Below are 23,766 nucleotides of genomic sequence, written 5' to 3'. Positions count from 1 at the left end.
CGCCCCGTAGCACTCACTTCCGTCATCATGAAGTGCTTTGAGATACTAGTCAAGGACCATATCACCTCCACCCTAACCGACACCCTAGACCCACTCCAATTTGCTTACCGCCCCAAAAAGTCCACAGACGATGCAATCGCAACCACACTGCACACTGCCCTAACCCATCTGGACAAGAGGAATTCCTATGTGAGAATGCTGTTCATCGACTACAGCTCAGCATTTAACACCATAGTACCCTCCAAACTCGTCATCAAGCTCGAGACCCTGGATCTCGACCCTGCCCTGTGAAACTGGGTACTAGACTTCCTGACGGGCCGCCCCCAGGTGGTGAGTGTAGGTAACAACATCTCCACCCGCTGATCCTCAACACTGGGGCCTCACAAGGGTGCGTTCTGAGCCCTCTCCTGTACTCCCAGTTCACCCACAACTGCGTGGCCATGCACGCCTCCAACTCAATCATCAAGTTTGCAGACGACACTACAGTGGTAGGCTTGATTACCAACAACAACGAGACGGCCTACAGGGAGGAGGTGAGGGCCCTCGGAGTGTGGTGTCAGGAAAATAACCTCACACTCAATGTCAACAAAATAAAGGAGATGATCGTGGACTTCAGGAAACAGCAGAGGAAGCACCCCCCTATCCACATCGATGGGACAGTAGTGTAGAGGGTAGTAAGTTTTAAGTTCCTCGGCGTACACATCACGGACAAACTGAATTGGTCCACCCACACAGACAGTGTGGTGAAGAAGGCGCAGCAGTACCTCTTCAACCTCAGGAGGCTGAAGAAATTTGGCTTGTCACCAAAAGCACTCAAACTTTTACAGATGCACAATCGAGAGCATCCTGTCGGGCTGTATCACCGCCTGGTACGGCAACTGCTCTGCCCACAACCGTAAGGCTCCAGAGGGTAGTGAGGGCAAACTACCTGCCCTCCAAACTACCTGCCCTCCAGGACACCTACACCACCCGATGTCACAGGAAGGCCATAAAGATCATTAAGGACAAAACCCACCCGAGCCACTGCTTGTTCACCCCGCTATCATCCAGAAGGCGAGTTCAGGACAGGTGGATCAAAGCAGGGACCGAGAGACTGAAAACAGCTTCTAACTCAAGGCCATCAGACTGTTAAACAGCCACCACTGGCTGCTGCCAACATACTGACTCAACTCCAGCCACTTTAATATTGGAAAAATGTATGTAAAAAATGTATCACTAGCCACTTTAAACAATGCCACTTAATATAATGTTTACATACCCTACATTATTATTCTCATATGGATACAGTGCCTTGCGAAAGTATTCGGCCCCCTTGAACTTTGCGACCTTTTGCCACATTTCAGGCTTCAAACATAAAGATATAAAACTGTATTTTTTTGTGAAGAATCAACAACAAGTGGGACACAATCATGAAGTGGAACGACATTTATTGGATATTTCAAACTTTTTTAACAAATCAAACACTGAAAAATTGGGCGTGCAAAATTATTCAGCCCCTTTACTTTCAGTGCAGCAAACTCTCTCCAGAAGTTCAGTGAGGATCTCTGAATGATCCAATGTTGACCTAAATGACTAATGATGATAAATACAATCCACCTGTGTGTAATCAAGTCTCCGTATAAATGCACCTGCACTGTGATAGTCTCAGAGGTCCATCATGAAGCATCATGAAGAACAAGGAACACACCAGGCAGGTCCGAGATACTGTTGTGAAGAAGTTTAAAGCCGGATTTGGATACAAAAAGATTTCCCAAGCTTTAAACATCCCAAGGAGCACTGTGCAAGTGATAATATTGAAATGGAAGGAGTATCAGACCACTGCAAATCTACCAAGACCTGGCCGTCCCTCTAAACTTTCAGCTCATACAAGGAGAAGACTGATCAGAGATGCAGCCAAGAGGCCCATGATCACTCTAGATGAACTGCAGAGATCTACAGCTGAGGTGGGAGACTCTGTCCATAGGACAACAATCAGTCGTATATTGCACAAATCTGGCCTTTATGGAAGAGTGGCAAGAAGAAAGCCATTTCTTAAAGATATCCATAAAAAGTGTCGTTTAAAGTTTGCCACAAGTCACCTGGGAGACACACCAAACATGTGGAAGAAGGTGCTCTGGTCAGATGAAACCAAAATTGAACTTTTTGGCAACAATGCAAAACGTTATGTTTGGCGTAAAAGCAACACAGCTGAACACACCATCCCCACTGTCAAACATGGTGGTGGCAGCATCATGGTTTGGGCCTGCTTTTCTTCAGCAGGAAGATGGTTAAAATTGATGGGAAGATGGATGGAGCCAAATACAGGACCATACTGGAAGAAAACCTGATGGAGTCTGCAAAAGACCTGAGACTGGGACGGAGATTTGTCTTCCAACAAGACAATGATCCAAAACATAAAGCAAAATCTACAATGGAATGGTTCAAAAATAAACATATCCAGGTGTTAGAATGGCCAAGTCAAAGTCCAGACCTGAATCCAATCGAGAATCTGTGGAAAGAACTGAAAACTACTGTTCACAAATGCTCTCCATCCAACCTCACTGAACTCGAGCTGTTTTGCAAGGAGGAATGGGAAAAAATGTCAGTCTCTCGATGTGCAAAACTGACAGAGACATACCCCAATCGACTTATAGCTGTAATTGCAGCAAAAGGTGGTGCTACAAAGTATTAACTTAAGGGGGCTGAATAATTTTGCACGCCCAATTTTTCAGTTTTTGATTTGTTAAAAAAGTTTGAAATATCCAATAAATGTGTCAGGTGCGTGAATGAGGACCCAAAAGCGAATTAACAAACAGAGTTTCTTTAATGATGAACACACGTGGGCTCAGATGGACAGGTAGATTCCGACAGGACAGGACAAGGTTGCAGCAAACACGATGATAGTCTGGTTCAGGCATGAGACACACAAACAAGAATCCGACAAAGACAGGAGCAGAAACAGAGAGAGATATAGGGACCTAATCAGAGGGAAAAAGGGAACAGGTGGGAAAAGGGGTGAATGAGGTAGTCAGAGAAGACAAGGAACAGCTGGGGGAAAGAGGGACAGAAACGGTAACCTAGTACGACCAGCAGAGGGAGACAGGGTGAAAGGAAAGGACAGAAACAAGACACAACATGACAGTACCCCCCCACTCACCGAGCGCCTCCTGGCGCACTCGAGGAGGAAGCCTGGCGGCAACGGAGGAAATCATCGATCAGCGCACGGTCCAGCACGTCCCGAGAGGGAACCCAACTCCTCTCCTCAGGACCGTACCCCTCCCAATCTACGAGGTACTGGTGACCACGGCCCCGAGGACGCATGTCCAAAATCCTACGGACCCTGTAGATGGGTGCGCCCTCGACAAGGATGGGGGGGGGGGGGGGGAGACGAGCGGGGGCGCGAAGAACGGGCTTGATACAGGAGACATGGAAGACCGGGTGGACGCGACGAAGGTATCGCGGAAGAAGAAGTCGAACTGCGACAGGATTAATGACCCGAGAAATATGGAACGGACCAATGAACCGCGGGGTCAACTTGCGAGAAGCCGTCTTAAGGGGAAGGTTCTGAGTGGAGAGCCAAACTCTCTGACCGCGACAATATCTAGGACTCTTAGTTCTACGCTTATTAGCAGCCCTCACAGTCTGCGTCCTATAACGGCAAAGTGCAGACCTGACCCTCTTCCAGGTGCGCTCGCAACGTTGGACAAAAGCCTGAGCGGAGGGGACGCTGGACTCGGCGAACTGAGATGAGAACAGCGGAGGCTGGTACCCGAGGCTACTCTGAAAAGGAGATAGCCCGGTCGCAGACGAAGGAAGCGAGTTGTGGGCGTATTCTGCCCAGGGGAGCTGTTCTGACCAAGACGCAGGGTTGCGAAAAGAAAGACTGCGTAAGATGCGACCAATAGTCTGATTGGCCCGTTCTGCTTGACCGTTAGACTGGGGGTGAAAGCCGGAAGAGAGACTGACGGAAGCCCCAATCAAACGGCAAAACTCCCTCCAAAATTGAGACGTGAATTGCGGACCTCTGTCCGAAACGACGTCTGACGGAAGGCCATGAATTCTGAAAACATTCTCGATGATGATTTGTGCCGTCTCTTTAGCAGAAGGAAGCTTAGCAAGGGGAATGAAATGAGCCGCCTTAGAGAACCTATCGACAACCGTAAGAATAACAGTCTTCCCCGCTGACGAAGGCAGTCCGGTGACAAAATCTAAGGCGATGTGAGACCACGGTCGAGAGGGAATGGGAAGCGGCCTGAGACGGCCGGCAGGAGGGGAGTTACCGGACTTAGTCTGCGCGCAGACCGAACAAGCAGCCACGAAACGACGCGTGTCATGCTCCCGGGTGGGCCACCAAAAACGCTGGCGAATGGAAGCAAGCGTACCCCGAACGCCAGGGTGGCCGGCTAACTTGGCAGAGTGAGCCCACTGAAGAACGGCCAGACGAGTAGGAACGGGAACGAAAAGAAGGTTCCTAGGACAAGCGCGCGGCGACGGAGTGTGAGTGAGCGCTTGCTTTACCTGCCTCTCAATTCCCCAGACAGTCAACCCGACAACACGCCCCTCAGGGAGAATCCCCTCGGGGTCAGTGGAGGCTACTGAAGAACTGAAGAGACGAGATAAAGCATCAGGCTTGGTGTTCTTAGAGCCCGGGCGATAAGAAATCACGAACTCGAAACGAGCGAAAAACAGCGCCCAACGCGCCTGACGCGCATTAAGTCGTTTGGCAGAACGGATGTACTCAAGGTTCCTATGGTCAGTCCAAACGACAAAAGGAACGGTCGCCCCCTCCAACCACTGTCGCCATTCGCCTAGGGCTAACCGGATGGCGAGCAGTTCGCGGTTTCCCACATCATAGTTACGTTCCGACGGCGACAGGCGATGAGAAAAATACGCGCATGGGTGGACCTTGTCGTCAGAGAGGGAGCGCTGAGAAAGAATGGCTCCCACGCCCACCTCTGACGCGTCAACCTAGACAACGAACTGTCTAGTGACGTCAGGTGTAACAAGGATAGGTGCGGATGTAAAACGATTCTTGAGGAGATCAAAAGCTCCCTGGGCGGAAACGGACCACTTAAAGCACGTCTTGACAGAAGTAAGGGCTGTGAGAGGAGCTGCCACCTGACCGAAATTGCGGATGAAACGACGATAGAAGTTCGCGAAGCCGAGAAAGCGCTGCAGCTCGACGCGTGACTTAGGGACGGGCCAATCAATGACAGCTTGGACCTTAGCGGGATCCATCTTAATGCCTTCAGCGGAAATAACAGAACCGAGAAATGTGACGGAGGAGGCTTGAAAAGAGCACTTCTCAGCCTTCACAAAAAGACAATTCTCTAAAAGGCGCTGGAGGACACGTCGAACGTGCTGAACATGAATCTGGAGTGACGGTGAAAAAATCAGGATATCGTCAAGGTAAACGAAAACAAAGATGTTCAGCATGTCTCTCAGGACATCATTGACTAATGCCTGAAAGACAGCTGGAGCGTTAGCGAGGCCGAAAGGAAGAACCCGGTATTCAAAGTGCCCTAACGGAGTGTTAAACGCCGTCTTCCACTCGTCCCCCTCCCTGATGCGCACGAGATGGTAAGCGTTACGAAGGTCCAACTTAGTGAAAAACCTGGCTCCCTGCAGGATCTCGAAGGAGAGACAGGAGTAGTAGCGCTCACCAGTAGCCCTCCGCTTACTGATGAGCTCTGGCTTTTACTGGACATGAAGTGACAAAATGACCAGCAGAACCGCAATAGAGACAGAGGCGGTTGGTGATTCTCCGTTCCCTCTCCTTAGTCGAGATGCGGATACCTCCCAGCTGCATAGGCTCAGCACCCGAGCCGGCAGAGGAAGATGGTAGTGATGCGGAGAGGGGGGCAACGGAGAACGCGAGCTCCTTTCCACGAGCTCGGTGACGAAGATCAACCCGTCGCTCAATGCGAATAGCGAGTTCAATCAAGGAATCCACGCTGGAAGGAACCTCCCGGGAGAGAATCTCATCCTTTACCTCTGCGCGGAGACCCTCCAGAAAACGAGCGAGCAAAGCCGGCTCGTTCCAGCCACTGGAGGCAGCAAGAGTGCGAAACTCAATAGAGTAGTCTGTTATGGATCGATTACCTTGACATAGGGAAGACAGGGCCCTGGAAGCCTCCTCCCCAAAAACAGATCGATCAAAAACCCGTATCATCTCCTCCTTAAAGTCCTGATACTGGTTAGTACACTCAGCCCTTGCCTCCCAGATTGCCGTGCCCCACTCACGAGCCCGTCCAGTAAGGAGAGATATGACGTAGGCGACACGAGCAGTGCTCCTGGCGTAAGTGTTGGGCTGGAGAGAAAACACAATATCACACTGGGTGAGGAACGAGCGGCATTCAGTGGGCTCCCCAGAGTAACACGGCGGGTTATTGATTCTGGGCTCCGGAGATTCGAAAGCCCTGGAAGTGGCCGGTGGATCGAGGCGGAGATGGTGAACCTGTTCTGTGAGGTTGGAGACTTGGGTGGCCAGGGTCTCAACGGCATGTCGAGCAGCAGACAATTCCTGCTCGTGTCTGCCTAGCATCGCTCCCTGGATCTCGACGGCTGAGTGGAGAGGATCCGAAGTCGCTGGGTCCATTCTTGGTCGGATTCTTCTGTCAGGTGCGTGAATGAGGACCCAAAAGCGAATTAACAAACAGAGTTTCTTTAATGATGAACACACGTGGGCTCAGATGGACAGGTAGATTCCGACAGGACAGGACAAGGTTGCAGCAAACACGATGATAGTCTGGTTCAGGCATGAGACACACAAACAAGAATCCGACAAAGACAGGAGCAGAAACAGAGAGAGATATAGGGACCTAATCAGAGGGAAAAAGGGAACAGGTGGGAAAAGGGGTGAATGAGGTAGTCAGAGAAGACAAGGAACAGCTGGGGGAAAGAGGGACAGAAACGGTAACCTAGTACGACCAGCAGAGGGAGACAGGGTGAAAGGAAAGGACAGAAACAAGACACAACATGACAAAATGTCGTTCCACTTCATGATTGTGTCCCACTTGTTGTTGATTCTTCACAAAAAAAATACAGTTTTATATCTTTATGTTTGAAGCCTGAAATGTGGCAAAAGGTCGCAAAGTTCAAGGGGGCCGAATACTTTCGCAAGGCACTGTATATTGTACTCGATACCATCTACTGCATCTTGCCTATGCCGTTCTGTACCATCACTCATTCATATATCTTTATGTACATATTCTTCATCCCTTTACACTTACTTGTGTGTATAAGGTAGTAGTTGTGGAATTGTTAGGTTAGGTTACTCGTTGGTTGTTACTGCATTGTCGGAACTAGAAGCACAAGCATTTCGCTACACTCGCATTAACATCTGCTAACCATGTGTATGTGACAAATAAAATTTGATTTGACATTGCTGTTGAGTGACATTATGCCATCCTGTTATTTTGACCAGTTGTCATTTTCTGCAAATAAATGCTCTAAATTAACAATATTTTTATATGGAATTTGGGAGAAATGTCAGTAGTTTATAGAATAAAACCACAATTTTAATTTTACTCAAACACATACCTGTAAATAGTAAAACCAGAGAAACTGATCATTTTGCAGTGGTCTCTTCATTTTTTCCAGAGCTGTATATCAATATTGAACAGGATTATCTATTTTGGATGCAATTTGAATGGAATTGATGAGAAGAGAGGGGAAGACGTCATCCATTTCACGTCATGCTGTTGATATAAATCATTTATTGTAGTTTACCGGTTTATCGCTGTTTTTTATCCCGGGAAAAGGGAGTGATTTTGGGCCGTAAATCTCAGTAACCGGTTTCCCACCATTCAACCCTACCTTGGACCTTTTACTCCGATACGGTTGAGAAAGAGACGAGGACATAGGATGCAAGGAATCGAAGAAAGACAAATTGAGTCAGCGCCAAGAAGTTGATTCTTAAGGAAAGAGCACACTGTCCGAAAATAATCCTCATTGCCCTTTGACCCAACGGTGCTTTGAGAATGACCTCTGACATCTGTATGGCCTCTGTTTCATCCAGAACATAACATTGCAATTTTGCCAGTGCCTTTTATGATTACGATTGTGTTCTAACAAGCTGACATAACACTAAGAAACACATGACTAGACTGATAGGGAAGTGCAGTAAACCACTAGGGGGTGATGTGAGCCTAGATTTTCCAGTTTAGGATTATTCATATTCAGCTAAAGGATGGAAACAGAAATCGATGGGCTATAGTTGTAAGAAATACACATACTCTTCAAAGTATCGAAGCAGGCATTGCATTCTACAGTTTGGTCAAATAACAGAAGTTCGATCCGCACTATTGGTTAGAGTCTGTAAGTAAGCATTTCACTTTAAGGTGTCCACTGTACAGAAACAGTTGTATTCGGTGCACGTGACAAATCAACTTTGATTTGATTCTTATTCAGAGTGACTTAGTCAGAAACACAGACAAACATGCACACACACACACACACACACACAGGATGTGTGTGTGTGTGTTGGGTAACATGGTGTTTCTGTAACAGGGTTTCTTTGAGGAAGAGGAGAGTAAAGAGTTCATCTATAAGGAGCCCAAGCTGACAGGACTGTCCGAGATCTCCCAGAGGCTCCTCAAACTCTACTCGGACAAGTTTGGGGCCGACAACGTCAAGATGATCCAGGACTCCAACAAGGTCAGTCTACTACCTCCCCCCAGCGTCCAAACACTGTCACATGTATATGTTTCATATACAGTATTATTCAAAGTGTATCGGGCCTCTTTAGTCCTTGTCTCTGTGACTTTCATAGAAAGATTGCTGTCAAAATGTTGTAAATGAATTCATGTACTACTACATTTGGTCAGCAATCTTTCTCCATAGAAAAGCAGCCAGTGAAGTAGTGATTCATTTAGACCATGCCTCTCCAACAGGTCCATTGCTCACCAAACACTTTTGAAAGTATATGCAATTTTCACGCGTTCCATCGCAAACTGCCATAAACACATCTCACAAGTATGAGACACCGCACTCTCCCAGCTGCTATGTAATCAACGCAACTTGACATTATTCCACCCCTGGTTAGCCACTATCGGCTTAAAAAGACAAACCTAACCCAATATCTGCAAATTCATTTCCAGCAATATTGCCCCAGTGTGTCTGTGTGGTGCATGCGTTTGTATATCCCTCCCTGTGTAGGCAGTTGATGTGATAACCGTTTAAATGAAATGTTAACAGCATGGTAGGTTTACCTGGCAGAAGTATATCATTTGTATCTTTTATTTGTTATTTGCTATGAAATGAGCATCAGCAGCATTGCTAGACCGGCACATTAGACTGCACATTCCTCACTCGCTAGATGCGCAATTAAAGGGCCAGATGTGCAATTAATGGAGCATTACACTCAAAAATCTCAATTCTTCCAGACATATACACATCAGCAACCCCAGCGAGTAAAGTCACTGCAACCCTGAACAAAGAGCTGCAGTTAGTTTAGAAAAAAAGGTGACCAGTAATAAACTGGTTCTGAACATCTCTAAAACTAATAGCGTTGAATTTGGTACAAAGTTGAGGAGACTAAATTACTTGGAGTTACCTTAGATTGTAAATTATCATGGCCAAAACATATGCTGTAGATTCAATGGTTGTGACGATGGGGAGAGTTCTATCCGTGGTAAAGAGAGGCTTTGCTTTTTTGACACCACGCTCTACAAAACAAGTCCTGCCGGCTTTAGTTGAATCTTATCTTGATTATTGTGTGTTTGAAGGTCACATGTACAGGTGTGATTACTGTAAAATTGTTAGGCTCTGAGCTCCAACATGCAGGACAAGTGAAATAAAATACTGAAAATGGTATTAGAAAATCAATAGAAATAGCACTATATACATCATAACTATAGCAGTGATTGATAAATAAATGTCCAGAGTAAAAACTGTTGAGGGGGGGGGGGGGGGTGACCATAGGCGGAGTAGCATGACCATTGTGAAATAAATACAATAAAAATGATATATTATGATTTTGTCAAGACCTGCAAAGAAGGACCGAGTTAAGCTGCAGCTTGGCACCGAACAGAACGACACGTTTTGCTCTTCATTCAAATCAGAGGGCTAATATCAATACTATGCATGCCAGTCTCTCTTGGCTAACAGTTGAGGAACGACTGACTTCATCACTACTTTTTATAAGAAACATGATTTTTTTTGCATATTCAACTTTACACACACACTTACCCCACCAGACATGCCACCAGCGGTCTTTTCACAGTCTCCAGAACCTGTTTCCAAAAAACGAATAAAGCAGCACCTATGTATGGTCTTAATTTGAGGAAATTCGCTACAGCAGGAAAACAATCCTGCAGCAACAGGAGATGTCAATTAATGTGTGTTTTATCAATTTTTTTATGTTGATACATTTTTCGTTAGGGCAAATCCAGTCTGAAATGTTCAAGTGGAAATGACAAACTTCAGAAGCCTTTTAAACCTCAAATACACTGCAAATTTGCATTTTCAGTGGTGCACGAAAATTCCTGCAACAACAGGATGATCAAATTAAGATACGACATCTGTGTGTACTGACATGTATGTGTAACTGATAGATGCATACTGTACATACACACACACACACTACATGTTAATGTATTTACATTTTGTCTGTAATGTCTTTTTCGTTATGTGTCGGACCCTAGTAAGACTAGCTGTCTCTTGGCGTCGGCTAATGGAGATCCTAATAAAATCGAAATATACACTCCATCGTTCACCATATATCAGTGCATTCGGAAAGTATTCAGACCTCTTGACTTTTTCCACATTTTCTTACTTTACAGCCTTATTCTAAAATAGTTTTTTCCCCCTCAACAATCTACAGACAATACCCCATAATGACAAAGAAAAAACAGGATTAGATCTTTTTTTTGCAAATTTATAACAAATAAATATTTGAAATATCACATTTACATAAGTATTCAGACCCTTTACTCAGTACTTTGTTGAAGCACCTTTGGTAGCGATTACAGCCAGTAGGCAGTAGCCTTGCATGCCAGGCTTCGAGGTAGAGCAAGAATACAGCTGACTGACTACGCAAGACTGACTATGAGACTGACTCAACAAGACTAAAGAGACCAACACAAATCGTTAGACTGATCCTTTTAAGAGAGCAGGGTCGTTAGACACCAAATGGTGGAAAACGGACCAAAATGGGGAGAGGCTACCTGAATTTGTCCAATAAGTAATTCTCGTTTTTGTTTGCGAAACATTTTCCATTGCAAAAATGTTTTGCCATGGTTTTCTACATAGTGAACTAAAGAATACGACCCAGACTGTGAACTGATTGTGCTGTTTGATATAACCCACCAGGTAAATCCTAAAGACCTGGACTCCAAGTACGCCTACATCCAGGTGACCTACGTAGTGCCCTACTTCGACAACAAGGAGCAGCAGGAGAAGAAGACTGACTTCGAGCGACACCACAACATCAATCGCTTCGTGTTCGAGACGCCTTTCACTCTGTCGGGGAAGAAACATGGCGACGTGGAGGAGCAGTGCAAGAGACGCACCATACTAACCAGTGAGTTATTAAAAATAATTTTTGCTAATATTTGTATCCAAAGAACTGTCAACATTTACTGTCACATACACTACATGGCCAAAGGTATGTGGACACGTGTTCGTCGGACTTCTCATTCCAAAATCATGGGCATTAATATGGATTTAGTCCCCCTCTTGCTGCTATAACATCCTCCACCCTTCTGGGAAGGCTTTCCACTAGATGTTGGAACATTGCTGCGGGGGATTAATTTAGCCACAAGAGCATTAGTGGGTTGGGGCACTGATATTGGGAGATTAGGCCTGGCTCGCATTCAGCATTCCAATTCATCCCAAAGGTGTTCGATGGGGTTGAGGTCAGGACTCTCTGCAGGCCAGTCAAGTTCTTCCACACAGATCTCAACAAACTATTTCTATATGGACCTCACTTTGTGCACTGTGTCATTGTCATGCTGAAACAGAAAGGGAAAGTTGGTAGCACAGAATCGTCTAGAAAATCATTATATGCTGTAGCATTAAGATTTCCCTTCACTGGAACTAAGGGGCCTAGTCCGTACCATGAAAAACAACCCCAGACCATTATTCCTCATCCACCAAACTTTACAGTTGGCACTATGCATTGGGGCAGGTGGCGTTCTCCTGGCATCCGCCAAACCCAGATTCGTCTGTCCGACTGCCACATGGTGAAGCGTGATGCATCACTCCAGAGAACGCGTTTCCACTGCTCCGGAGTCCAAAGGCGGCGATCTTAACACCACTCCACCCGACGCTTGGCATTGCGCATGGTGATCTTAGGCTTGTGTGAGGCTGCTCAGACATGGAAAGCCATTTCATGAAGCTCCTGGCGAACAGTTATTGTGCTGATGTTGCTTCCAGTGGCAGTTTGGAACTCGGTAGTGAGTGTTGCAACCGAGGACAGACCATTTTTACATGCTAAGCGCATCAGCACTCGGGGTTCCCGCTCCGTGAGCATGTGTGGCCTACCACTTCGTGGCTGAGCCATTGTTGCGCCTAGACGTTTCCACTTCATAATAACCACACTTACCGTTGACCGAGGCAGCAGAAATGTTATGAACTGACATGTTGGAAAGGTGGCATCCTAAGATGGTACCACATTGAAAGTCACTGAGCTCTTCAGTACGGGCCATTCTACTGCCAATGTTTGTCTCTGGAGATTGCATGGCTGTGTGCTCGATTTTATACACCTGTCTTAAACGGGTGTGGCCGAAATAGCCACTGAGCCATTAGCTTGTATGGTAGTATACTATACTAACTAGGAAGTGTCTGAGTAACCAGTAAATACTGAGCCGTAACTGTCTGAATCACTAGTATACTGACCAGTGCTGTAATTGGTGACCTATTCTGACCAGTAAAGTTATGGTGTAGTTTCAATGGTTTTCCCTTCAAAATGGAAGAAAGATCGGACAACAATTCCCAAACAAACCCAACAGTTCTGGTTTAATACAATAAAATATATCCCATCTAGCAGACACTTTTATCCAAAGCGAGTTATTACAGTAGTGCATGCATACATTTTTTCATATGGGTAGCCCCAGCGGGTATCAAACCCAGTCCTGGCTCCCTACTCATGCCTGAGCCACCCAGGACCACAAGGATTAACCAATTGGTTCCTCATACCCTGTGTCTCCTCCCCCTTTCTGTCCCCCCCACCCAGCGAATTCCACCTTCCCCTACCTGAAAAAACGTATCCAGGTGATGGAGCAGCAGAGCACGGAGATGAACCCCATCGAGGTGGCCATCGACGAGATGTCCTGCAAAGTGTCGGAGCTCAACCAGCTGTGTGCCATGGCAGAGGTGGACATGATCCGGCTGCAGCTCAAACTACAGGGTAGCGTCAGCGTCAAGGTAAGGTTAGGGGTGGAGGAGGAGAAAGATGTAGAGAGACACACAGAAGGGTTGAGTTGAGAAGACATGCACATAGTGTACAGACAAACATACACTCCACCACTCAAGTGGGTTGAGCTGACAGTCCGACACAACTGACAGACAGACAGACACACACACACACACACACACACAACAACATGCATACACACATAAGTGAGTTCAGACATAGCTGAGCTGACACACACACACACACACACACACACACACCCTGGCGTAGAATGCACCCCACCTCCCCAAACCCCCAAAAATGTGTAGGAAGTTAGCTGTTTTCCTAAATGCAAATGTATGCTTCATTTGTAAATTGGGAGGTGCCAAGCAAAAAGTGTGTGTGAGAGTGGGGTGTCCAGTGGGGGCTCTGAGGTACAAGAACGCATTGAAAAACACACCTTTATAATAAAGCATTGCATGCATATAATTTCATTTGCATAGTGGCGTAGAGCAGTAGAGTAGAGGTGCTTGCAGAAGTTGCACACATGGGGAAAATATTGCCTTTTATAAAAGCATTTTATAATGACTGGAGACTTAAGCATAACATTGTTTAATACCGTACATATGATTAAAACGGCAGGCTACTTTGACACTGACCAACTGAGAATAAGAATAAGATCAATAGAAAATACCCTGTCTTGAATCCATCAACACCCCAGGCCTACAGTAGGTGTGTGGAGACACACATATTGTACAATATGAGGAAGAAATTATAGCTCTGAAAAAGGCTTTCCAGTTTCACTGACTCACTCAATAATGCGCAGCTCACCAGACATGGCCTATGTGCTCGAGCCAAAAGCATATCTCTCCATTTTTTGTTAGCTTCTGCAGACAGATTAGAGGCTTCTTTTTTTCAACAAGAGCCATTTGCTTTCCAACCAATGTTTTCCCACAATTGTATTTTAAATATTGGGAGATGCCTGTTCACTGACAGATTTGACGCACATTCCGGACTGTAGGCTATACATTGTAATTGGTCTACACACAATCCACAGCTAGGCAATAAAAATGTGGCTGTGGCTACATTATAGGCCTACTCCTGGTGTGGTAGTCTGAGTTATTTCATTTATTTCTGAACAGACAGCAGTAATTATATTACTTTGGCAAATTTATTGAAATATGTCAGGGTTGCTGCAGTACCCTTTCCGCAGCTATGATTCTATAAGGATGATGATGACGATGAAGTGCCAGGCTGGAGAGATAATAGTTGCAGGCTCATGTCTATCAGAGCAGAGCGAGGGAGAGAGATAATAAAAAGTTAATCTTATTCTAGTCCTGTGATAGATAGGCTGCAGGTATGCTTCTCTCTCACCACAGCAAGAACAGTTGGTCTCTAGGCTACAATGTTGAGCAAACCATAAACCTGACCCCCCCCCCCCCCCCCCCCCCCCACCCAACACCCAAGCACTGCTCATGAAACGGCACCAAAGGCACTGGTCACACACTAACATGAACACACACACGCTTGCACTTATCCACACGTGGTATATTATTACCAAACAGTCTATGCAGAGACCCATGCTCTCCATAATCCTGCCTCTTCTCAGGCTTTTCCCAGCCCTATTCCCCTGTAAATACAGTGAAATGTGTGAAAACAGCTCAGCTCAGACTGACAGCATTATGCAGGCTGATCTTAACACGCTGTTGCAGTAACAGAGAGCGATATTGGATTATCTATCATGGTGAAGCAGCACAAGCTACTTACTGTCTATCATCTCATGCTTCCTCTATGTAGCCCTCTATCACTAGCATTAGCCTCTATATTATTTTGAATTATCCTCTTGCATCTTTAGCATTAGCCTCTAATAATATTAATAATTTATTCAACTTTTATAGCACTATTCATGACATAAAGAATCTCAAAGCGCTGTAAAGTAACACAAAAAAGACAAGCAATTTAGAAAACAACAACAACATGTTGAGGTTTATACCACCTCAGTCATCAGCTTTATCAATAAGTGCATTGACGACGTCGTCCCCACAGTGACCGTACATACATCTCCCAAACAGAAGCCATGGATTACAGGTAACAGCTGTAGGCTTGAGCTGACACTTTCAATGAGCGGAACACTAATCTGAGTTCTTATAAGAAATCCCGCTATCCCCTCAGACGAACCATCAAACAAGGAAAGCGTCAATACAGAATAAAGATTGAATCCTACTATACCGGCTCTGACGCTCATCGGATGTGGCAGGGCTGGAAAACTATTACAGACTACAAACGCAAGCTGCCCAATGAAGCAAACCTGCCAGACAAGCTACATTTGAAGTCGGGAAGGTTACAAACACCTTAGCCAAATACATTTCAACTCAGTTTTTCACAATTCCTGACATTTAGTTCGAGTAAATATTCCCTGTTTTAGGTCAGTTAGGATCACCACTTTATTTTAAGAATGTGAAATGTTATAATAATAATAATAGAGAGAATGATTTATTTAAGCTTTTATTTATTTCATCGCATTCCCAGTGGGTCAGAAGTTTACATACACTCAATTAGTAATTGGTAGCATTACCTTTAAAATGTTTAACTTGGGTCAAACGTTTCGGGTAGCCTTCCACAAGCTTCCAACAATAAGTTGGGTGAATTTTTGGCCCATTCCTCCTGACAGAGCTGATGTAACTTAGTCAGGTTTGTAGGCCTCCTTGCTCGCACGCACTCTTTCAGTTCTGCCCACACATTTTCTATAGGATTGAGGTCAGGGCTTTGTGATGGCCACTCCAATACCTTGACTTTGTTGTCCTGAAGCCATTATGCCACAACTTTGGAAGTATGCTTGGGGTCATTGTCCATTTGGAAGACCCATTTGCGACCCAGCTTTAACTTCCTGACTGATGTCTTGAGATGTTGCTTCAATATATACACATCATTTTCCTCCCTCGTGATGCCATCTATTTTGTGAAGTGCACCAGTCCCTCCTGCAGCAAAGCACCCCCACAACATGATGCTTCCACCCTCGTGCTTCACGGTTGGGATGGTGTTCTTTGGCTTGCAAGCCTCCCCCTTTTTCCTCCAAACATAACGATGGTCATTATGGCCAAACAGTTCTATTTTCTGTTTCATCAGACCAGGGGACATTTCTCCAAAAAGTCCGATCTTTGTCCCCATGTGCAGTTTTCAAACCGTAGTCTGGTTTTTTATGGCGGTTTTGGAGCGGTCACTTCTTCCTTGCTGAGCGGTATAGGACTCGTTGATATAGGACTCGTTTTACTGTGAATATAAATACTTTTGTACCTGTTTCCTCCAGCACCTTCACAAGGTCCTTTAATGTTGTTCTGGGATTGATTTGCACTTTTCGCACCAAAGTACGTTCATCTCTAGAAGACAGAATGCGTCTCCTTCCTGAGCGGTATGGCGGCTGCGTGGTCCCATGGTGTTTATACTTGCGTACTATTGTTTGTACAGATGAACGTGGTACCTTCAGGTGTTTGGAAATTGTTCCCAAAGATGAACCAGACTTGTGGAGGTCTACAATTGTTTTTCTGAGGTCTTGGCTGATTTCTTTTGATTTTCCCGTGATGTCCAGTAAAAAGAGGCACTGAGTGTGAAGGTAGGCCTTGAAATACATCCATAGGTGCACATTCAATTGACTCAAATGATGTCAATTAGCCTATCAGAAGTTTCTACGCCATAACATAATTTTCTGGGATTTTCCAAGCAGTTTAAAGGCACAGTCAACTTAGTGTGTGTAAACTTCTGACCCACTGGAATTGTGAACTATAAGTTAATTATACGTGAAATATTCTGTCTGTAAACAATTGTTGGAAAAATGACTTGTGTCATGCACAAAGTAGTCCTAACCGACTTGTCAAAACTATAGTTTGTTAACAAAAAGTTTGGAGTGGTTGAAAAACGACTTTTAGTGACTACCACCTAAGTGCATGTAAACTTCCGACTTCAACTGTAAATGCCTTCGAGGCAAGCAACACTGAAGCATGCATGAGAGCACCAGCTGTTCTGGCCGACTGTGTGAGAACACTCTCGGTACCCGATGTTAGCAAGAGCTTTAAACAGGTCAACATTCACAAAGCCGCAGGGCCAGACGGATTACCAGGAAGTGTACTCAAAGCATTTGCGGACCAACTGGCAAGTGTCTTCGCTGACATTTTCAACCTCTCCCTGACCGAGTCTGTAATAGCTACATGTTTCAAGCAGACCCTGTGCCCAAGGAAACGACGGTAACCTGCCTAAATGATTACCGCCCCGTAGCACTCATTTCGGCAGCCATGAAGTGCTTTGAAAGGCTGGTCATAGCGCACATCAACAGCATCCTCTCGGATACCCTAGACCCACTTCAATTCGCATACCGCCCCAACAGATCCCCAGATGACACAATCTCAATCACACTCCACACTGCCCATTCCCACCTGGACAAAGGAACACCTATGTCAGAATGCTGTTCTTTGACTACAGCTCAGTGTTCAACGCCATAGTGCTCACAAAGCTCATCACTAAGCTAAGGACCCTGGGACTAAACACCTCCCTCGGCAACTGGATCCTGGACTTCCTGGTGGGCCGGCCCTAGGTGGTAAGGGTAGGCAACAACACATCTCTTACGCTGATCCTCAACACTGGGGCCCCTCAGGGGTGTGTATTTAGTCCCCTCCTGTACTCCCTGTTCACCAACGATTGCGTCGCCAAACACGACTCCAACACCATCATTAAGTTTGCTGACGACACAACAGTGGTAGGCCTGATCACCGACAACAATGAGACAGCTTATAGGGAGGAGGTCAGAGATCTGGCAGTGTGGTGCCAGGACAACAACATCTCCCTCAATGTGAGCAAGACAAAGAAGCTGATCATTGACTACAGGAAAAGGCGGGCCAAACAGGCTCCATTAACATTGTCGGGGCTGTAGTAGAGCGGGTCAAGAGTTTCAAGTTCCTTGATGTCCACATCACCAACGAACTAACATGGTCCAAACATACCAAGACAGTCGTGAAGAGGGCACGGCAACACCTTTTCCCCCTCAGGAGACTGAAAAGATTTGGCATTGGTCCCCAGATCATCAAAAAAATTATACAGCTGCACCATTGAGAGCATCCTGACCGGTTGCATCATTGCCTGGAATGGTAATTGCTCGGCATCTGACCATGAGACACTACAGAGGATAGTGCGTACTGCCCAGTCACTGGGGCCAAGCTTCCTGCCATCCAGGACCTATATACTAGGCGGTGTCAGAGGAAAGCCCTTAAAATGATCAAAGTCTCCAGTCACCAAAGTCATAGACTGTTTTTTTTCTCTGCTCCCACATGGCAAGCGGTACCAGACAACCAAATCTAGGACTAAAAGGCACCTTAACAGCTTCTAACCCCAAGCCATAAGACTGCTGAAAAATAAATCAAATGATTCACATTGACACACCCCCACACACACATTTGTTTTTTACACTGCTGCTACTCATTATCTATGCATAGTTCACCCCTATCTACATGTACAAATTACTTCAACTAACCTGTACCCCCGCATATTGACTCGGTACCGGTACCCCCTGTATATAGCCTCGTCATTGTTCTTTTATTGTGTTACATTTTATAGTTCTTTTACTTTAGTTTATTTGGTAAATATTTTCTTAACTCTTTCTTGAACTGCACTGTTGGTTAAGGGCTTGTAGGTAAGCATTTCACGGTAAGGTCTACACATGTTGTATTCTGCGAATGTGACTAATACAATTTTATTTAATTTGATCATCAGTCATGAAAGGGAAGGTCATGCATTTGGGATTCTCTCCATCCTCAACCTCCGGACACATGACTGGCCTTCGAATCAAAACAATTACCAGCTAGCTAGCTGACATTAAATACAACAAACAAATTACTTGCCAGCTTCAGTTTTAAAAGTCTGTGGTGGATTCTGGGGTGGCAGGTAGCCTAGTTAGAGCGTTGGGCCAGTAACTGAAAGGTTGCTGGATCGAATCCCCGAGCTTACAAGGTTCTGCCCCTGAACAAGGCACTGTTCCTCGGAAGGCCGTCATTGTAAATAAGAACTGACTTGCCTAGTCAAATAAATAATTAAAAAAATTGGTATATTAATTGTTTATTCTTAAAACAAAAGATTTGCTGGGAAATGTATTAATTATATACAAAATGTACAGGAGCTCTCTGCCTAAGTGACCTCATGGCGCCATGGCAACCACGGAATTAGCATTAGCCTCTCCCATCACTAGTATTAGCCTCTTGCATTATTAGCATTACCCTCAATACTAATTTCTTCATATTGTACTGTCTGTTGAAAATTATGCAGGTGAATAACCATTAACTTACTTTACAGGTGAATGCAGGGCCCATGGCCTATGCCCGAGCCTTCCTGGAAGAGAAAAATGCCAAGAAATACCCTGACAACCAAGTCAAACTGCTCAAGGAGATTTTCAGGTATTCTTCACACTTTTCATGACCTAGATCAAAGAAAATACCTTTATGCACCACTTAGCAGATGCTTTTATCCAAAAAGTACATTTTTAGTATGTGTATATGACCCCTGTGGGAATTGGATCCACGACCTTGGCGTTGCTAGAGCCACACCCTTACCAACTGCGCCACACATAGATCGATGATGCATTTGATACATCTAAAGCAAAAGGGTTGGGGTCAATTCAGGTCAAGATAACTAGAACCCAGAGTTTTTCCAGATCAGGTCACATGATCAGGACAGGGAAAACTCTTGGCCCTTGGCCCTAACAATCTCTGTCTGGCCCTGCAGGCAGTTTGCGGAGGCGTGCGGCCAGGCGCTGGACGTCAACGAGCGGCTGATCAAGGAGGACCAGCTGGAGTACCAGGAGGAGATGAGGGCCCACTACAGGGACATGCTCACCGAGCTCTCCACTGTCATGAACGAGCAGGTCTGTGGAACCGCCCAGAAAACATAGAAACTGCTGTTTCTTTAGAGAACTGAGGGTGTATGCATCAAATGTCTCAAAACAGGAGTGCTACCCCCCCCCCCCCCCGTCATCTTATTCATTGTGATGTTAATGTAAAAAAAATACCCTATATCAGAACTCCTATTGTGAGAAGCTTGGTATATGCGGCCATTGGGCTGCATGTGTCAAGCCTAGCTACTTACAGTACTAACCTTCACACTCATCTTATCAATGTTTTTGTTCACCTTCGTGTGGTACACTCTTTTTAATCCATCATTACTTGCTCTGATATCATTGTTTCATTATTTATTTTTACACATATATTTTTCTGGACTAACCAGAGTTTTGTCTCTTGGTCTCATCTTTGTGTTGTTTTCTTTGTTCATTTGATCTCTTTCAATGGATCTCAGCTGCATAGACACATCCTCTCATTCAGTTTCTGCTCCTCTCTTTCTAACATCTCCCTCACTATCATTTCTAAGACTGGTATGTCACACAATCCCCCCCCCCCTCCCTCCCCACACACACACACACACACACTTTACCATTTTGGAGCAAGTGGCACTGTGCTGTGCATTATACTAACCTCTCAGCATATATACACTGCTCAAAAAAATAAAGGGAACACTTAAACAACACAATGTAACTCTAAGTCAATCACACTTCTGTGAAATCAGACTGTCCACTTAGGAAGCAACACTGATTAACAATACATTTCACATGCTGTTGTGCAAATGGAATAGACAACAGGTGGAAATTATAGCCGATTAGCAAGACACCCCCAATAAAGGAGTGGTTCTGCAGGTGGTGACCACAGACCACTTCTCAGTTCCTATGTTTCCTGGCTGATGTTTTGGTCACTTTTGAATGCTGGCGGTGCTTTCACTCTTGTGGTAGCATGAGACGGAGTCTACAACCCACACAAGTGGCTCAGGTAGTGCAGCTCATCCAGGATGGCACATCAATGCGAGCTGTGGCAAGAAGGTTTGCTGTGTCTGTCAGCGTAGTGTCCAGAGCATGGAGGCGCTACCAGGAGACAGGCCAGTACATCAGGAGACGTGGAGGAGGCCGTAGGAGGGCAACAACCCAGCAGCAGGACCGCTACCTCCGCCTTTGTGCAAGGAGGAGCACTGCCAGAGCCCTGCAAAATGACCTCCAGCAGGCCACAAATGTGCATGTGTCTGCTCAAACGGTCAGAAACAGACTCCATGAGGGTGGTATGAGGGCCCGACGTCCACAGGTGGGGGTTGTGCTTACAGCTCAACACCGTGCAGGACGTTTGGCAAATTCGCCACTGGTGCCCTGTGCTCTTCACAGATGAAAGCAGGTTCACACTGAGCACATGTGACAGACTTGACAGAGTCTGGAGACGCCGTGGAGAACGTTCTGCTGCCTGCAACATCCTCCAACATGACTGGTTTGGTGGTGGGTCAGTCATGGTGTGGGGTGGCATTTCTTTGGGGGCCCGCATAGCCCTCCATCCGCACATCTGGGACCTCATGTCTCACTCCAGCCACCAACTGTGGAACCGCCCAGAAAACATAGAAACTGCTGTTTCTTTAGAGAACTGAGGGTGTATGCATCAAATGTCTCAAAACAGGAGTGCTACCCCCCCCCCCCCCCCCGTCATCTTATTCATTGTGATGTTAATTTAAAAAAAATATCCTATATCAGTTGCACCACAGACTGTCCAGTAGTTGGCGGATGCTTTAGTCCAGGTCTGGGAGGAGATCCCTCAGGAGACCATGCACCACCTCATCAGGAGCATGCCCAGGCGTTGTAGGGAGGTCATACAGGCACGTGGAGGCCACACACACTACTGAGCCTCATTTTGACTTGTTTTAAGGACATTACATCAAAGTTGGATCAGCCTGTAGTGTGGTTTTCCACTTTAATTTTGAGTGTGACTCCAAATCCAGACCCCCATGGGTTGATACATTTGATTTCCATTGATCATTTTTGTTTGATTTTGTTGTCAGCACATTCAACTATGTAAAGAAAAAAGTGTTTAATAAGAATTTCATTCATTCAGATCTAGGATGTGTTATTTTAGTGTTCCCTTTATTTTTTTGAGCAGTGTATTTGTGTGTGCGTGCCTGCGTGTGTGATCGCATCATACATTCATCAAGTGTCTTTTTGTGTGATTTGAAACATGAAATTACTATCCATGTCTCTCCTCCATGCCAAGATCCCTCACACAAGACCACCAGGAACAGAACGACACAGTGCCTTCTGAGCAGCCAGTAGGTATGTTGGAATCTGCCAATGCCCAGGAGGACACGTTTCTCCAAAATGGCTCCTGATGACAGACGTCGTTCTCCCTCCTGCCAGGAATTATACAGGAAGGAGAGCGGGGGACTGGAACTGTGACTTTATGGGACCTGGAAAAAAGGGAATTGGATGGGGAAGTCCAGAAGTCTGTAGACTTTGATCATGGTAGTCTGGAGTTGTATGGCGTCCAGTCCTGGTGATGATGATGATGATGATGATGTCCAGTAGATCAGGCTGCTGTACTGTTACTTTGTTTTGTTTTTAAGGCTCAATCCATGTTTTCACTCCCCTGCCGACCGTCTCATCTCCTTACTCTGTACACATACACACACAGACAACACACGCCTTCTCTCCCCAGCCCCATCCCTTTAGAAAATGGTGACCTTAATGAGCTCGAGGTGCGTTCAACAGAGCAAACGTTTGGTTGTAATTCTGGCCACAACCATGTCGATCATAATTTGTCCATATTCTGTTGGTTATCTTTATGCCGCAAATGTTTGCCACCTGTGTGGTTAGCAATTCCAAAAGGTATTGTAAAATGACAGTTCAAGGAATTCTATAAAGGAAATTAGGGTCACATTCAGTAGTCAAACATTGTTGATGTTGCAGATAGAAATAGCATGAATACAGCCAACATGATTACTTCTTCTATACGGCAGAGAGACATTTTTGTTTGTTCCACATTTATTTCTGTCAGAATGTTCCACATCGTGGTGTCCTGCTGAACAGATTGACATGTAGCCTAATTCTTATTTGATTGAACACACCTCTAGTTCCTGTTTGAATGTACAGCAACTCCCAATAGCTACTTTGTATCCTAACATTCTGGAATTCCCAGCTCACAAATTTTCAAATGGAAAGTTTATGTTTTATAACATTTTTATTATTGATAATGTTGTTATTATTTACTGTACTGTTTTAAATTGTAAATAAGAATTAATATTTAAAAAAATATATGATTTTTTGTTTGGCTAAATAAAAAAAAGAATGAACAAAAGAATGAACAAACTAAAGTTTTATGTATAACATTTGAATAAAATTTGTTAACGTCCCTAAACCACAGGGTAAGTGCCCATTTCTCTCTAGAAGTATTTTTCTTTACATACCGGTACAAACAAACATAAGGGCTACATATATGCTATTCCCCTTTGAGAATAACAGTTGAACTCCAATACAATGCAATTACTGAAGTTACTATGTAACAATGTGTCAATACAATGTTACTAGAGTAATTACAGTGTTAATGCACGGGTATAAGACC

General features: G+C 45.2%; 1 protein-coding gene across 13 annotated transcripts in view; it reads left to right on the top strand.

The window, feature by feature from the left end:
- dock10 (dedicator of cytokinesis 10) overlaps window positions 1–23,562 on the top strand; it is a 179,709-nt gene extending 156,147 nt beyond the window's left edge. For 12 of the 13 annotated variants that reach the window (XM_090218088.1, XM_090218084.1, XM_090218087.1 and 9 more), the window contains exons 51-56: window positions 8,491–8,637; window positions 11,293–11,503; window positions 13,157–13,347; window positions 19,649–19,749; window positions 20,078–20,216; window positions 22,423–23,562. In XM_090218088.1, the coding sequence (XP_090074214.1) occupies window positions 8,491–8,637; window positions 11,293–11,503; window positions 13,157–13,347; window positions 19,649–19,749; window positions 20,078–20,216; window positions 22,423–22,470 (837 nt within the window). In that variant the 3' untranslated portion in view covers window positions 22,471–23,562. Of the gene's footprint in view, window positions 1–8,490; window positions 8,638–11,292; window positions 11,504–13,156; window positions 13,348–19,648; window positions 19,750–20,077; window positions 20,217–20,644; window positions 20,721–22,422 lie in introns of all 13 variants that reach the window. The other variant, XM_090218091.1, reaches the window with a different exon arrangement.
- The last annotated feature ends 204 nt before the right edge of the window (window positions 23,563–23,766 follow it).

Source organism: Oncorhynchus mykiss, chromosome 24, assembly GCF_057628025.1.
Source record: "Oncorhynchus mykiss isolate SJ-2025 chromosome 24, ASM5762802v1, whole genome shotgun sequence".
NCBI lineage: Eukaryota > Metazoa > Chordata > Actinopteri > Salmoniformes > Salmonidae > Oncorhynchus > Oncorhynchus mykiss.
The sequence above is the reverse complement of the archived record's forward strand: the minus strand, read 5'-3'. Positions and strand labels throughout refer to the sequence as shown.